This window comes from Humulus lupulus, chromosome 3, assembly GCF_963169125.1.
Source record: "Humulus lupulus chromosome 3, drHumLupu1.1, whole genome shotgun sequence".
NCBI classification, from domain to species: domain Eukaryota; kingdom Viridiplantae; phylum Streptophyta; class Magnoliopsida; order Rosales; family Cannabaceae; genus Humulus; species Humulus lupulus.
Window position 1 is genome coordinate 113,497,793 of NC_084795.1, and position 17,150 is coordinate 113,514,942.

Here is a 17,150-nt window from a genome sequence, read left to right on the forward strand (position 1 = left end):
GCCCCTTTTATTCCTCTAACATTTCTTTTTCTTTTCTTCTTTTTTTTACTAACCTTAACTTGCCTCTTCCTTTCGCAATTTGTTCTGGCGCAACTCTGCAATATTGCTCAAGTCCAGGCTAGGAGTTATGAGCTCCAAACCACTTTCATCGCCACCCAAGAGAGCAAGCGGTATGCCAAAGCCGCCTTAGTTGCCTTCCAAGAGAGCGAGGGAATTGCAAAGAATCAGGTTGTGTAAGTGAGTCATCGACTGGACTAGCTTCAGGCTAAGATTGATAGCCTCAAAAAGAATCTTAGAGAGGTCGAGGCCGAGGCCAAGGACGAGGCCGAGAGGTCGAGGTTGAAGATTGTGGAGTCATTAAACTCAATGGAGGAGATGCTTTACCGGTGTTGGGCTTTCAACTAGGACGGGAATATCACTTTCATGCCAAGGTTTTGGGAACCTTATCTTACCAAATTTAAGATTCGATTCTTACATGAACCCTCTGAGATTGTTGAGGCTTTCGATGCTGCTGAAGGGGATGGCGAGGAAGTGACATCCTCCGAGCAAGTCGATGGAGCTCGATTATTCCTTTTCCTTATTTTGTATTGTGTAAGTAAGTCCCTAAGGATTAAAACAATCGCCTTCAAGATTAGATCGAGTCTTTTTTCTCCTCCAATACAAAAAAATTGGTCTTTCTCGTTGGGCCGGGCTTGCTGAGAATTTGAGGGCCGATATTGTTTCTATGTTAAATGTCGGTGGTTTTTTCCCACCGAGATTGGGTACCCAATCTCGGTGGGTGAATTAAGGAGCGTCAACATAGGGACCGATTTGATGGCTGATGAGACTATCTCGATGGGGCTGGGCTCCCCGAGATTGATCCAATCTCGACGGGCCTTTTGTGGCCCACCGAGCTAGGGTTAAATCTCGTTGGTTTTGGCCCGCCGAGATAGGGCGTTGTAGGGGGGAATAAAAATTGTAGTATTTTTCTTTTCCCCCTGCTATATTTCATTGATTATATCCTGTATTTATAGTAGACCCAGACAATTTACAATAGAACATATTATAGAATATTTATATATATGATAACATGCTATCTAAATATTACTAAAAACCTCATAAAAAGTGTATAGATCTATGTTGTGAATATATGTTGCAAGTTAGTAGTTATTAGCCTAGCTATAAAAAATAGTCTAGCTAATTAATAACTCTAACTGAAAGTGTAGTTTAGGATGAACAGTCTGCTCTAACTAAACATAATAGTGATGTCGGCATATACTCAGTGAAGTAGTCAACCCATTCCTCACGCACAGTGTTGATCTATTCCATTGTATGTATTGTTTTTCCATGACACTACAAAATAAAAGTCAATTTCAAACTATACATTAGTAGTGTCTTGATAATTGAAAATGTATAATGATATGTTATGTACTTACATGCTTCAAAAGATATTCTTTTGGGTCTTTCTCCGAAGTTAAATCTCTTATTAGCTGCATGATGTAAAAACCGCAAACGGTATCATTAGGTTGTCAAGGACCCTGCATATATATTATACAATTTATTATATTAATCTATGAATTATAAAAAATCAAATCAAATGAAATAAGTTTCACATTTGACATTATACTTGAACTGGAAACCAAGTGATGCCCCCGACCTTCCTACTTACATTATGTAAAACATTGTGGATTCCAAATCCACTAAAAATTAAATGAATCTTCAATTGAATGATGCACCTAAAAATCCAAATGCATTGCGGTACAAATTTGAAATGAATCTAACCTTTTGACTACATTCACAACATCTTCTATTGGATAGCTATCAGTTGGATCACATAGTCTCACCATGCCATATCATGTTTTGGTAAGATTGATCTATTCCATTTATATATAAATTTCCTTTTACATTTACATATTCCAATCTTTTTAAAATTTCCACACTTCACACAAGGGCAAGATATCATATTAGGGTCCTCTCCATTCTCAATAGCAAACTTCATGAAATATTCAACTCTCTCTTTGTATTTGTTGGACAATCTATGTTTTTTCATCCAATCTCTATCCATCTCTAACTAAAATCACCTAATACATTTAAATACTATTATAGGTAAGCATATGGTCATACTAACCCAATGATTAAACATATCTCGTAGTTTTAGTAATAAGAAATTGGAATTCATCTACAGGGTTAAAAAAATTGACCAGAGTTTCCCTTATTTCTACATATTATCTGTAATTTTACAAATCACAAAATAATCATACAATACCACACAACAAAATTCATCCTTATTTCTCTGCAGCACACAAGTCTCAGATCCTAACTCTACTCTAATTATCATTAATATTTCCCATAATATATCAATATGTCATAAATTTTTAAACATATATCTCTATTCTATAAACAAGAAATTGAAAATCATCTACGTGGTTAAAAAAATTGAGCAGAGTTTCTCCTATTTCTACATACTATCCATAATTTTACAAATCACAACAAAACAATCAAACAATACCACACAAAAAACTTCATTCTTATTTCTCCGCAGCATACAAGTCCCAGATCCTATTCTTCTTTAATAATCAATAACATTTTTCATAATATATAAATATGTCATAAATTTTATGGTAACATACCTTTTGTTGAAGCAGTTTTTCGCCAATAGTGTATTACGAAATAATAAGATAGATTAGTGCTTAGTAATAAACCGTAATAAAAAAATGAAATAAATTCAGAAGAACACAAATTTTTTATGTGGTTCAATGGTTAAAATCCTCCTAGTCCACGATTCTATATTATTGTTGTTTCTCTCTCTATTTTGGCAGAGTTTCAGTATTACAGAATAATCGGTCCCTTTTCCAGTCCAATATTCTTAGTATTTATTGAGAAATTCCATGGACATGTTTGGGTAACTGCGTGAGTCAATCACGCATATACATATTTATTACATTTTGTGAATGTTGGAATTCTTCCCTGGTGAATGTCGTTCAGGCATAACTCTACGCTACGAGGTCCCCTAACTAAGAGACACCTGTTAGAGGGACGAAGGGGCGGGAGCCCCGCTTGGTCACTTTCTACACGCATAAAGGGACAAGGGCATCACATAGCATCGGAGAGGTTTGGCTAAGAGATCCATCCTTGCCATGTGAGGGCCCTCGGCAGGCTACCCACGCACAAGCCCACACCTCTATGCGAGGCTACCCAGCCTCGCGGTGCCTTCGTGTCTCGTGCCTCGACCCCATGTAGCCAGCCTCGCCATGCGAGGGTGAGGCCCCTCGCATGCACCTTGTCTCCGCGGATGATCCTAAGGTGACCGGGCAACATCGCAGTGCCTTCGTGTCTCGCGCCTCGTCCCCACGCAGCCAGCCTTGTTATGCAAGGCACTGTCCCTATGCAAGGGTGAGGACCCTTGCATGTGCCTTGTCTCCGCGGATGTTCCTAAAGCAACTGGTCAGCCTCGCTAAGCGAGGGCGAAGTCTCCCGTAGACGTCCTATCTCGCCACTAACCTCTTGTGTCTCGTTGAAGAGGCCTTAGTTCCTTCCAAGGGGTAGGTACCACCAGTGAGACACCCATGTGCCTTGGCTTCTCAGGACGTATAAAGCTGGGAGGCTCTTTGATATACGTATGAGGAATACTTGAAGATACCAAACGGGCATGTCAAATAATCCTTAGGTGTTTAGGATGGATTGATGGGTATGAGCAGGTACAAGGCATGTGTACTGACACGACATGTAAGATCGCGTGGAGGACAGAGGCGTGGCCCTGCCATCTGCGTCTGAGAAGTAGTGGCAGTACGAACTTGTACGAAGGTGCCACTTAGACACCCCTGACCATTCACCAGAGCCGATAGTATGATGCCTTGAGCCACTACTCTGGCATTGTCAGGATAGGCACCACTATGCTCTGAGCCACTACTCTATTAGTGTACCCGCGTACGTCCCTGTTTCCTGGTACTTGTTTGAATCAGGGGCCAATAGAGCCCACCTATAAATAGGCATCAACCCTTCAGGTTGGGGGGTTGGAAAACTGATGGTAGGAGAGACACTTAAGAGAGATATGATTTTTATTCCATGGGAGTTCTGGTTTTTCTATGGATTCAAGTTCTTTTCATCTGGTTCTAAACTAACTTTAGTATAAAAATCTTAGTTTTCTAACCTTTAATCATTGATGAGTTCTTACCGTCAACAGTTTGGCGCCGTTTGTGGGAACTTAAGTACCAAGCTACTGTTCTACCATTAATCCCAGGAAGAAGAAATGCCGAGACATTCAAAGCGACTCAGGGAGCCACGAGAGGTGGAGATCCACCTTAATGGAGTTCAGCTGAAGGCCTCCATGAAGAATCCTCCTCTACCCAGAGATATGGAGCCCCCAAAGGACCTTGAGGTTCACGAAGGTGGTAGGGAGGCCTCATCACCGGCCATCCCGCCCGGTGAGAATCCTCCAAGGGCAACCACCGCACCAGCAGGGGATGCTGATGAGTTCCTGTTCCCAAAACCACCACAGGTGCCGAACTCCGGCAGACAGGACCGGGCCCCTCGACGCGTAGACATGATAAGCATCCCCGGGTATATTCTGTGAGCTCGAGTTCTAAATCTCGGTTCTATGAAGAGGAGATACGTGAGTTTCACCGTAAGAACCAAAGATTGGAGACCACCCTGGAGAACATGCAAGAGGTGTTGAATGGCCTGTTACAAGGGAAGTCAAGCGTGACCCTCCCCAAGAGAAAAGAGAGAGGTCAGGAGGGGGCAGAGACCACCATTCTAGTAGACGATGGGAGAACTCGACTCTCAACTAGTAATACCCCCAGGGTGAAGCCGCACGAGCGTCCCGGACCATCAAGGCCACCCCAGGGGCCAGGGCAAAGGAACAATGTTGGCTCTCGCAATGATGTCGAGGTCACCTCAAAGAGGACGCCCTCAGATCTACGAGAAGAGCTCAACAAGAGGAGGGCGGATCAGAGGACTACCCCTCCTACTGTCCCCCGGGAAGGCAAAGGAAAGGGAGATGTCAATCCGTCCATGTTGAGAGACTATCTCAAGAAGAGGAGGCAAGACCTCGATACAGAGAGGAGGAGCCTGCAGAGCAAGATTGTCACCGCATCTGGAGGACAAACCATCGAGGATGAGTTCGACCATGAATCACCCTTCACCAAAGAGATCCAAGCCATCCGACTCCCAATTAACTTCAAGGAACCTCATATGAAACCATATGAAGGAAGCACAGACCCCAAATACCATATGGACGCATTCAACGACTTGATGAAGTTAAGGGGGATTAGTAGCGGGGCCAGATATCAGTGTTTCGCGGTCCCGTTGAAAGGACCCGCGTACAAATGGTTCAAGAGACTTAGACCAGGGTCCATCAGGTCTTGGCAGCAGTTTTCAAATGAATTTCTCCAACAGCATCACGCCGTGCGTGATTACACAATGCCGGGCACCAGCTTCGCCAATGTGAAGCAGGGAGAAAATGAGAGTCTGAAGGGCTACATCCACAGGTTTAACATGGAGGTAGCCAAAGTAGGGAGCTTGACCCGCAGGGAGTTAAAAATGGCCATCACAGCCGGAGTGCATCTGGGAAGCAAATTGTGGGATAATATGCTCAAAAGGGAAGTCACTGACCTAGATGACTTCTACGAGAGGGTGCAAAAGCACATTCATGTGGAGGATGGCCATGCGAATTGAAAGGCAGGAAAAAGTGAGTCCCACGTAAAGTCCCCAGCCAATGAAGGGTTGAATGGAGCGAAGAAGAAGAGGGCGTATGAAGGGTCGAGAGATGATCAACATAGAAGGACCAAGTGCGGAAGCGACCATAGGAAAATGGCCTACACCTTCTACACGAACCTGATGGACACCAGAGAGCATATCTACCTCACAAATGAGGATCGGGTTCCCTTCAAAAGGCCCCCACCGATGAGAAGAGACCGGTCCAGGAGGGACCCTAGAAAATACTGTCAATACCACAAGGATATCGGCCACACCACGACAGAATGTACCCATTTGAAGGAAGAAATTGAAGAGCTCATCCGAAGGGGATACCTGGGCCGATATGTCAGAAGAGAGAAGAAGAAATCAGAGGGTGAGTCGGTGATACCTCGGACACAAGGGGGAGCCCTAGAGATACAAGGAGAGGTGAGAATGATTTTCAGAGGTCCGGGGTTTGGGGGAGAGTCCAGGAAGGGTCGAGACAGATACGCTAGAGAAGCTAGACAGAGTCCACTACCGTGTGTCATGAGTTTGGAGCAGCGACCCCCGAAAAGCTTTAAGGGAGAAAATTACTCAATCACTTTTACAGAGGAGGATGCACGAGGAATGCACTTTCCCCATAATGATCCTTTGGTGTTAACTGTTCTGTTGGCCAACATGCGGGTGCATCGAGTCTTCATAAATAATGGAAGTTCCGTAGATATCTTATATCTCCCCGCCTTGGAGAAGATGGGTTTGGGCATCAGACACTTGAAACCCTGTCAATCCTCCTTATACGGGTTCACAGGGGACTCGATACAACCTTTAGGGGTGATCAAATTAGCACTCACCATGGGAGAGCAACCCCGACAGACCACAATCATGGCAAACTTCGTCGTAGAAGACTGTGCTTCAGCTTTCAATGCGGTATTGGGGAGACCATCCCTAAGAGAATTGAAAGCAATCACTTCAATATATCACCTCCCCGTCAAGTTCCCAACTCCTGGTGGAGTAGCGAGTATGAAGGGAGAACAAAGAGAGGCGAGGGAGTGTTATAGCACCTCCCTTTGCACAACTGCGAAACCGTAAGAACCGATGGCGATGGTGGTGCATGGGGGCGCAGACCCGCATGAACTAGACCCCAGAATCATGGAGGGACCAACCCAGTAAGACTACCAGTAAGACTCCCACATTTGATGCAAGCAGTATTTGTGTTTAGTTTATTGCATGTTATCTTAGCCTAGTAGACAAGAATCAAAGAGGTTGCCTAGATAACCTCCCAAGTAGATGAAATTTTTTAATATATATCGTTGTAACCAGCCTACTATGAATGAAAATGTTCACAACGTCGCATGTTATTTTTCGTCTTTATGCGAGCATCAACCAAAGTGCCTGCTGAAATAAATCTCACCAAGCACTTGGGGGGTAGGACAGGAGGCACGAGTAAAAAAAAAATCTCTTATATTCAAAAGGATTAGCTACCCTTATGAATATCAAGGGAATAGTTTGAAAGGATGACCTCCAACTAAAGGCCGACACCCCAAGAGGTGAGGCCGTAAGGAGGGAATCTCCCAATAAGTCTAGAACGACCATTAAGCTGGCTAGCCAAAAAGGGTCCTACAAGAGACCCTTGAAGAAATAGTACTATATATAATGACGTGAAGGACGCTTCTCGCAAGACATAACAAGCGCGCGCAAAGAACATAAAAGGACCCCAAGAGCCCAATGGGTTAACGTGTCCTTACAAGTAAAATCAATGTGCACCAGAAAGATTATCATCCTCAGATCAAGGAAGAGACATGTAATCCACAAATAATAATAATAAGAGGGACTTACCAAAGTCCCTTAAGTTTGATGGACACAAAAGAAAAAAGGAGAGAAAGGAGAAATAATGTGAGGGATTACATAGCAATAACATACATAGGCCGAATACAAAGGAACCTAAAAATCTCCATCTTGACCCTTCCACTCAGAAATCTTCTCGAAGGCATAGTCTCGAAAGGGAGACAGGTCAATGGTGGGGTTGGTCCTCCAGACAGCATGCAACGTTCGCTCCACTATGCGATTCTCAGCATTCACAAGCTCAGCCTCGAGCGCAGTGATCCTCTCGTTTAACGTTTGGATGGTAGCCTCCAGCTGAGTGTTGGTGTGAGATGTTGATGCAGCCTAGGCTATGGCGGCGTCCCTCTGGCAAACCGCCTCGGTCAGTTGACTTGACAAGGCATCCTTTGCCGCCTCAGCCACCAATAGGTTCCCCAGTGCCTCCTCAAGCTCGTGTTGCAACCGTTGGGTCGATGAAGAGTTGGAGGCGATCAACTGATGACTCAAGATGGAAACCTAGGTAAGGGCGAGGATATGAAATAAAGCCTCGAGGGTCAGGTGATATCAAAATATATATATGTCTGTCATAAATGAATAAACCGGGTATCTCGACAAATACCTGCAAGGAGGCTCGCATAGAGGCGTCTTCAAGCTCAACCTCGGGGACATTGTGCAAGTTCCCCCACTCACCTTTCGGAAAGTTTCCCAGATGATGGCTCATGGCTTCCCCATACTGGCTCGCCAGAGGATGATCTTCGGAAGCAAAAACATAAGCTTGGCCAGGGGAGGCGCGTGTGCTTGCCGAGGCACGCTTTGTCAGGGATTGGAACCGAGAAGGTCCTGATCCATCTGCAGTTGTGTGAGGAGCGGAAGAGAGCGGATTCATCTCCTTGGGTAAAGAGGCACCTGAAGGCGCCCGCCTAGAACGCCTCCCCAGGGTAGAGGAGCCCCACCAAAAGAAGGAATGACGAAATTCCTTTTAGGCAGGTTGGGTGCAGAGTGCAGGCACAAGTAGTTCTCAGATACCACTGTCTCCTCAATGTCCATATGACCACCCAAAGGGTAGACATAGTCCATATCGGATACCTCGTTATAATTACCTTCATCGTGGCCATATAGCCACGGACCCGCAGGTTCAGGTGAGGGGGGCATGGATTTGCCGGTTTGGGGGGCGCAGGGCATGGATCCGCAGGTTTGGGTGACACAGGGTGTGGACCCGCTGATTCAGATGAGGCGGGGCATTGGCTCACAGGTTCGGAGGAAACAGAGCATAAAGAGACGGTACGATTCGGGGTGAGAAGCCTGTAGAAGCAAAGGTTGCTCTCTATAAAAAGGGCGCTGGCTTGTTTACAGTCACTCGACAAGGCCAGGATTTTCATCACTAGGTCACGAGCCTTCAGTTTTAAGCGAGAGCCTTCGGTTTCAAGTGACCTGCCATCAAAAGAAAAGAAATAGTTATAGTTAGAAGTAACATAGAAGAAAAGCCGAGTAAAAAGAGGAACCTCTCATATGTAAGATCAATGTGAGAATAGTCTTACTTGGGGGTGGACCCGCTAAAAGTGAAGAAATAGTCCGTCTTCCACGAGTCTCTGTTTGAAATGGAGCCCACCACGAGGGCAGTCCCTTTCTGGTCCGCGGCTTTCTGGAGCTGGTAGAACCCGGGGGCAGAAGCATTCTCCCTAAGGGTATAGAAATAATGAACCTCGTTAATAGAAGGTCCTCTGGAATGCACCTGATGGTATAACACATATAGACTGCTCAGTGTAACCCTGGAGTTAGGGGACAATTGTAGAGGCGCCAGTTCAAAGTAGTTAAGCACTTTGACAAAAAAAGGAAGAAGTGGAAGAGCCCCACCAGATCGGATTATGGAATCGCTGAAGGCCACGAACCCTTTTGGCGGCTCAGTTGCGCGATCATCACGTTCTGGGATGACGAACTTGAGGTTTAATGGTAACTTATGAGCCTGTAGCATGTTGGACAATTTATTCATGGTGAGGCCGGACCTGCCCATGTCTTCGCAAGAGTCAGAGTATCTCTTCAGCATCTCAAGTACCTGGGCAGAGATAGGGAGTTTATGAGCCATAGACTTTCCAAGGATCCTGGAGGACCCCCCACGTGTCCTATATCTACCTGCACTCTGCTTGACCCTAGGGCGTAAGACCGGGGGCAGGGTAAGAAGTGTGGGTGGGATCATGGAAAGAAACTCTGGTTCAACCAATTCACATCTATCGCATTCAAAGGAGGGATCCCTATGACTGGGAGACTCATCGCGGCGGAAGGAAAAAGGCTCAGGGGGCAAGTTTTCTTCTAGGCAAGCAATTTCAGAAAGGCAATCTTGGAGGATTAATTGTAATTAGGAAATGTATGTCGCATGCTGGGGGGAGAAACCTAAACCCGCGTCCCTGGTATTGGATTCTAGCTCCCTCTCTAGGTTGCGCGCTTTTTGTCTGAGGTAGGACAGTCTCCGGAGGTAGAGATTCTGTACACCCCTCGGTTAGAGGGTTTGCGTACGTCGGCCTCCGAGTCAGAGGATGACGACTCAATGAATTCAACATTGGACGGACCTTCGAGACATCGCCTGGACGCCATGGACCAGCTAAGACTCGAGGGCGTATATGCGTAAGGGTAATCCTATATCTACAACATGAGTGTGAGGGGTATAAGAAAAGGGCCTATGCACATGCACTGGAAAGGCCAAGCGAAAATAATGCCAAACTCTGAAGAATGAGCACCGTGCAACCATTAATCCTACCCCCACATAGTCAATATTAAAAAAAAACAGAGAAAAAAGAGGACGGTGGCATACCTAGGGGTATATGTACGAAGCCGAAGGTGTGCAGGGACAGACTTGTGGAGGCGTAGGGTCGATTGAGCGATAAGCAAGGGCAAGACCGTAGGAGCAAAAGAATGCCTAGCATCACCACAGTGCTAGTAAAAACAGAAAAAAGAGCAAAAGAATCAGGACAAATAATAATAATAATAGTAATAATAATAATAAAAAGGGATGAATAATTGAAGTGGAAGGAAAATTACCTAATTGATGCTTTTGCGGAGGATGGAACCTTTGAACTCTTGAAAAAGGTTTGGAGGTAATACCACCAAGCTAGGCAAGTTTTGGTGTGGAGAAATGGCTCCAAGCCTTGGGATATTTATAAGGAAGGTCAAGGCCCCCTAGCCATTAGATTTAAGTCCATATGAATGGTGGAGATCAAGATTATGAGTAGCCTTGGGATCCGCGATTGAGAATGATTGGTCCTTATGCAATCTTAGGGATATTCATGGATCCCCCAAAAGTTGGATTGTCTTTGTGTTTCTTTGGACACTATAAAGAAGCACAACTACAAGACCCACCTTTTGTTTTTTCAAGCGACATTGGGTAGTGCTCCGAGGTTGAGACCACCGAAGTTGGCTGTACTCATCATACAAGAGAAAAAGAAAGAGTCTACAAACACACTTAAAAGTGTACTTATAGACTCAGAGGCAAGTGTGAATGTGGGAATTCTTCCTTGGTGAATGTCGTTCAGGCATACCTCTACGCTACGAGGTCCCCTAACTAAGAGACACCTGTTAGAGGGATGAAGGGGCGGGAGCCCCACTTGGCCACTTTGTACACGCATAAAGGGACAAGGGCATCACATAGCATCGGATAGGATAGGCTAAGAGAGCCATCCTCGCCATGCGAGGGCCCTCGGCAGGCTACCCATGCACAAGCCCGCACCTCTATGCAAGGCTACCCAGCCTCGGTATGTGAGGGTACAGCCTCGCTATGCGAGGGTACAGCCTCACGGTGCCTTCGTGTCTTCCACCTCATCCCCACGTAGCCAGCCTCGCCATGTGAGGCACCCTCGCTATGCGAGGGTGAGGCCCCTCGCATGCGCCTTGTCTCCGCGCATGATCCTAAGGCGATCGAGCGACCTCGCGGTGCCGTTGTGTCTCGCGCCTCGTCCCCACGCAGCCAGCCTTGCTATGCGAGGGTGAGGCCCCTCGCATGCGCCTTGTCTCCGCGCATGGTCCTAAGGCAACCGGTCAGCCTCGCTAAGCGAGGGCAAAGTCTCCCGTATACGTCCTGTCTCGCCACTAACGTCTTGTGTCTCGTTTAAGAGGCCTTAGTTCCTTCCAAGGGGTAGGTACCGGCAGTGAGACACCCATGTGCCTTGGCTTCTTAGGACGTATAATGCTGGGAGGCTCTTCGATATACGTACGAGGAATACTTGAAGATACCAAACAGGCGTGTCAAATAATCCTTAGGTGTTTAGCATGCATTGATGGGTATGAGCAGGTACAAGGCACGTGTATTGACACGAGATGTATGGTCGCGAGGAGGACAGAGGCGTGGCCCTGCCATCTGCGTCTGATAAGTAGTGGCAGTACGAACTTGTACGGAGAGTAGAGGTGCCACTTGGACACCCCCGACCATACACCAGAGCCGATAGTACGATGCCCGGAGCCACTACTCTATTATTGTACCCGCGTACGTCCCTGTCTCCTGGGACTTGTTTGTATCAGGGGCCAATAGAGCCCACCTATAAATAGGCATCAACCCCTCTGGTTAGGGGGTTGCAAAACTGATGGTGGGAGAGACACTTAAGAGAGATATGATTTTTATTCCTTGGGAGTTCAGGTTTTTCTGTGGATTCAAGTTCTTTTCATCTGGTTCTAAGCTCACCTTAGTATAAAAATCTTAGTTTTTTACCCTTTAATCGTTGACGAGTTCTTACCGTCAACACATTTAATACATATGTTTCCCATTTATAATGGGATATGATTTGATCATACAGTAAATGTTCTCCTAATATCTGGGACATTAAATATGACAGCTTGGTCATAAATAATCGTATAATGGGATTCCGAGTCTCCAGGGATCCTTTAGTATGCAATACATTCGAGTTAGCACGGGCTAAACATCTCCTCCAAGCTCGTATTTCTAATGTTGTTTGAATATTATGAGCTCACACTTCACAACCTTCATGTATGTAGCTCGGGTTAAACCCAAGACGCCTAACACCACACGTGCCCATGTAAAACTGGAAATGCTTACGTGGATAATAAGCAGATTTCATTCCCTTGGTTATTTCTCCATATATTTATTTTCCAACTGTACCTAAACTGAATGAATGACTAGAGCTAAAATTAGGGTACAACATTTTCCCCCAAGCTCATGCTCGTGTATGAGGTCATCATTTTCTGATCTACTTAGTAGGAGCTTTTAGTCTTCTATTACACAAAACCATGCCTGCCCACTACTCGAGTACCGGACACGTGGTGTCTGCAATTGGCGTCTGTTCGGGTTTTGAAGACTGTAATAATTGTCTTGTCACCTTTTTGCCGCCGTTTTGTCTATTTAACCATGGCCCTTGGATCTTGTACTAACCCAATTTGATGGCCCAGATTAATTTACGCGATTTACGTATGATTAGGATGGGAAAATTTTGAGACTTCACCACCTTTCTTTCTAAATTTCTTATCTTCTGCACTCTCGAAACTTCCTCATTTTCCATAAATCCCCAAAACTCATTCACTGTAACCAGTTACTCAGGAATTTTCCAAGAACTTTCCTCTGCAAAATCTTACGTCTTACCGTCGAAGAACATACTGTAAGTACCTCTAATATTCACTGTTGTCAATTGTTGGGCTATTTCTAAACCTTGTTAGCGAATAGGCTTTGACTAAGGTTCAATGGGTAGGCCCTAAAATAGCTCTAGAAATAACACATTCATAAAACTGAGAATTTTTTTTTGGTAAATCTGGGCAATTTCGATATTGAACAAATTTAAAGAATACTCATTCGGGATATTGGAGATGAAGGGTTTTAAGGGTTCAAACCAGATTGCTTAGGGGTCACGTTTGGGAGTTTTTCCCTAAACCGCTTCCCAAGGATAGCAGTGGTCTAGCAGTTGGACACACGGATCCCTAAATATCAGGGGTCTGTTAGTAAATTGAGGGACGAGGTGCCTCTTGTGAGGAAAAGGAGGGCTCCCGAAGTTGTCCAGGAACCTAACTTAGAACAAGTTGCATATGGGGTAGCAGCCAGCCCCTCCGGCCAAGGTAACCCATACCCCTATAGGGAATAAGATAGGGTTGTTGCCGATTTTAGGTTAGTTCATCGTCATCCTTATAACCCAGATCGTAAGGTAACCCTGCTCCAATGAGCAGACCACCAAGTGGTATGCCATGATAGTAGTTACCCTAAGGGCACAGTAGTTGTTGACAACACTTTAAACATTAGATCTGCCATTTTTTAAGAGTATGGAACCAACCGTAGGACCTGGTCCTCTCTGCTCCAGGGAAACTTTGCCCCTGGATTTAGACAATATGTAGATGAATCCAGCCCTGAGGAAGGACCTGAGTCTGAGCCCCTTGGGATTCTAGAAATATTAACCATAGATTCTCCCTCTCCTCCATTAATTCCAAGGCCACAGATCGAGATAATAGACTCCTCGCCCAGCCCGGAGGGTAGGATCTTTGTTTATTTCCTTTCTTTGTGTGTTTCTGACAACCTTATTTGTGAACTAATTCCTTTTTATTCTTTTCAGGCGAAGATATGGAACAACCCGGAGCTCCTAATCTCCGAATCGCCTTTCAAACAAAGAAAATGGGCTTGAGCCCTACTGTAAAAAGGCTCAAGATCTCAAAGAAAACCCCCCTGCTGTGGGCAACACCTCCAGATCCCCTGCCAAGGGGAAAGACGCGAGCTCAACCCGAGAATCAGTTCTTGTGAGTACTGTTACCGCTAGGGTTTCTCCTCCTCCTCCACCTTGATTCGCGGCTCCTAAGGACCAAGTAATACAAGCTGACCCTCCAGCTCCCACCGTTCGAATTCCAGTGGATCCCCAGGATCTGGAAAAGATCCTTGAAGCTTTTCGCGGCATAATTGATGAGACGACGAGCTATATGGTGGGGCACGCGTATAAGGCCAGCTCATGGGATCTAAGGACCATCGAGGAGCGCATCCTAGAGAATGTCCTGGAGTCACCTATCGGGATGAACCTCACTGTAAGTTATCGTTTCTTGGCGAAAAATTCCTTATTATTGTGATCAATAATATACCTCTGACTTGGTTTGTTATTTTGCAGTCTGTCCTGGCCCAATGTCGCAACATAGCCCAGGCTAGGGCTAGAAATGACGAGCTTTGGGCCTAATTAAAGGTCACCAACACTACCCTAACAGCTACCTAGGAAGACGAACAGGCTGCGAAAGTTGCCTTGGTGGCTGCTCATAAGAGTGAGCATGACGCTAAGGCCGCTCTCACCTTGTCCCAGGAAAGCGAACAGGTTGTAAAAGTTGCATTGTCTTCCCTCCAGGCTAAAACTACACAACTTCAGTCCAAGGTTGATGAAGCCAAAACTAAACTACTCAAGGATGAGACCGCAGTTAAAGAAGAAAAGGCAGCCTCATTGTCTTCCATGGAAGAGATGTTATACCAGTGCTGGGCCTTAAACCCAGATGGGAACTTTTCTTTCATGGAAACCGGGTTGTGGAATCCGCACCTTGAAAAGTTCAAGGCTCGACTTTTGCAAGAACCGTCAGAGACTGGTGAGGTTTTCGAGGCAGCTGAGGGAGATGGCAAGGAGGTTTACTCGGCTGGGCGAAATGGTGGAGCTCAATGATAGCTTCTTCTTTTTTTATCTAACCGTAACAACTTTTTTATTAAATAATTTCCTTTGGATTCAGTTCGAGGTTTTTCTCCTCGGGATAATTTTATTCAATATATATCTAACTTTTTATCTATTTATCATTCCTTCACTCTTTAGACTTGTACATTCGAGATTTTAGGAATCGATTTTTAGATTGGAATAGATTTTTTAAGCTCGGTTATATCCATGTTTTGTGTGGTTATTTGTATGATACATGTTAAGAATCAGACCATGAACCAGATTATATCCGGGGTTTCAAATAATTTAAACTTAGTTTGCGTTAGGTTTATTGATAACTAGAGCTTTAAAAAGCCCTTGATATTAAACAATTTCCCAATTTCCAAGTTTAAAACCTAGTTGTACCCATGGTTTTTAAATGATTAAAATTGAGTTCGTGCTAGGTTTATTGACATCTCAAGCTCTTAAAAAGTTGTCGAATAATCAATTTTCCAAGCTTCTAAGTTTTAGACCTTGTTGTATCCAGGGTAATAAATATTTTAGACTTTGTTCGAGCTAGGTTTATTGACATCTTGAGCTCTTAAAAAGCCGTCGAATAATTAATTTTCCAAGCTTTTATGTTTCGGACCTGGTTGTATCCAGGTTTTTAATAATTTAGACTTTTCATGCGACCTTAATCTGGCCAACCTTGGGTTACATGCCCCCTAAGTAACCAGAATGTAGAAACTTTCTCAGTTTCTTTTACAAACATTAAGACACGAGCTAATACAACATTAACAAGAAAAAATATTTAAAACCACCTTAATAAGAAAAATTATTTAATAATCCATCTATTATTTAATCAAACGGCCTTTATAGATAAGCCTTCCATGGATGATGGTACTACTGATAATACTTTTCCAAATGTAAGGCATTCCAAGTCCGCGGGACTATCTCCTTATTCAGCTGAGCTATCTTGAAGGTTCCTTCATGCAGAACCTCCACGATCTGATACGGTCCCTCCCAGTTCGGGCCTAAGACACCATCCTTGGGATCCTTATTCGCCAGAAAGACCCTTCGGAGAACCAGGTTGCCCAATCCGAATCTACTCCTCTTGACTTTGGAATTAAAGTAACAAGTGATTTTTTGTTGATAATGGGCGAGCTGTAACTGTGATTCCTCTCATTTCTCTTCAATCGGGTCGAGAGATAAGTTAAGAAGTTCATCATTCTGTTCATGACTGAATTTCCTTTGCTTGTGAGTGGATACCATGGCTTCAACTGGAAGGACGACCTCGCTCCCAAAGTTAAGGAGAAAGGACTATGTCCCGTGGAGGTTCTGTGAGAAGTTCGATATGCCCAAAGTACTTTGGGAGATGTTCGGGCCATAATCCTTTGGCTTCGTCTAATCTCTTCTTCAGGCTCGCCTTTAGGGTTTTATTCACCGCCTCGACCTGTCCATTGGCCTATGGATACGCTACTGAGGAGAAACTCTTAAGAGCGCCGTATTTTTCACTTAAGTTAGTTAAAAGATCAATGTAGAACTGTCTCCCATTGTCTGACATGATCTTTTTAGGAAGCCCAAACCGACATACAATATTCTTCACCACAAACTCCAGGACTCTCTTAGAAATGATGGTCGCCAAAGGCTCGACTTCTAACCATTTTGTGAAATAGTCGATTTCCACCACCGCGTAACGAACTCCTCCCTTGCCCATAGGTAGTGTAACGCCCTAAACTCCAGGGACAGTTACGGTGTGCATTTTAAACAGTGCCAAACTCGTTAATCGAGTGATTTGGCCATAATCGTGTAAATAAGTATGATTAGCGGTTTAGGGTTAAAATATTTGGTTAAGATATAATATTTCACTAAAACATTTACTGTATACATTGGGATCCCAAAAACATAATTTAAATGTTAATTACAGGAAAATATTTACAACCAGCCGACCTAAGCGACAAAATAGGTTTTAACCCTAGTTCCTCTTTCAACCCCCGGCTGTGGTGGTTGAGCAGCCACATATGCATACATCGTCACCTAAGCTCTCCAACTCAAGGATGGTCCAGCTTTCTTTTGCCTTTACCTGCAGCACATAGCACTCGT

General features: G+C 44.7%; 1 protein-coding gene across 3 annotated transcripts in view; it reads right to left on the bottom strand.

The window, feature by feature from the left end:
- Positions 1-1,104: 1,104 nt before the first annotated feature.
- LOC133823071 (uncharacterized) overlaps positions 1,105-17,150 on the bottom strand; it is a 34,978-nt gene continuing 18,932 nt past the window's right edge. Inside the window, exons 3-6 of one of the 3 annotated variants that reach the window (XR_009888132.1) lie at positions 10,510-17,130; positions 10,283-10,404; positions 1,416-1,517; positions 1,105-1,332 (exon numbers count right to left, since the gene is read on the bottom strand). Coding sequence is in view for 2 of the 3 variants with exons in the window: in XM_062255655.1 (XP_062111639.1) it covers positions 8,397-8,907; positions 9,015-9,670 (1,167 nt within the window). In the remaining variant the exon portion in view is untranslated. Of the gene's footprint in view, positions 1,333-1,415; positions 1,518-8,396; positions 8,908-9,014; positions 17,131-17,150 lie in introns of those variants that run through there. The other 2 variants (XM_062255655.1, XM_062255656.1) reach the window with 2 other exon arrangements.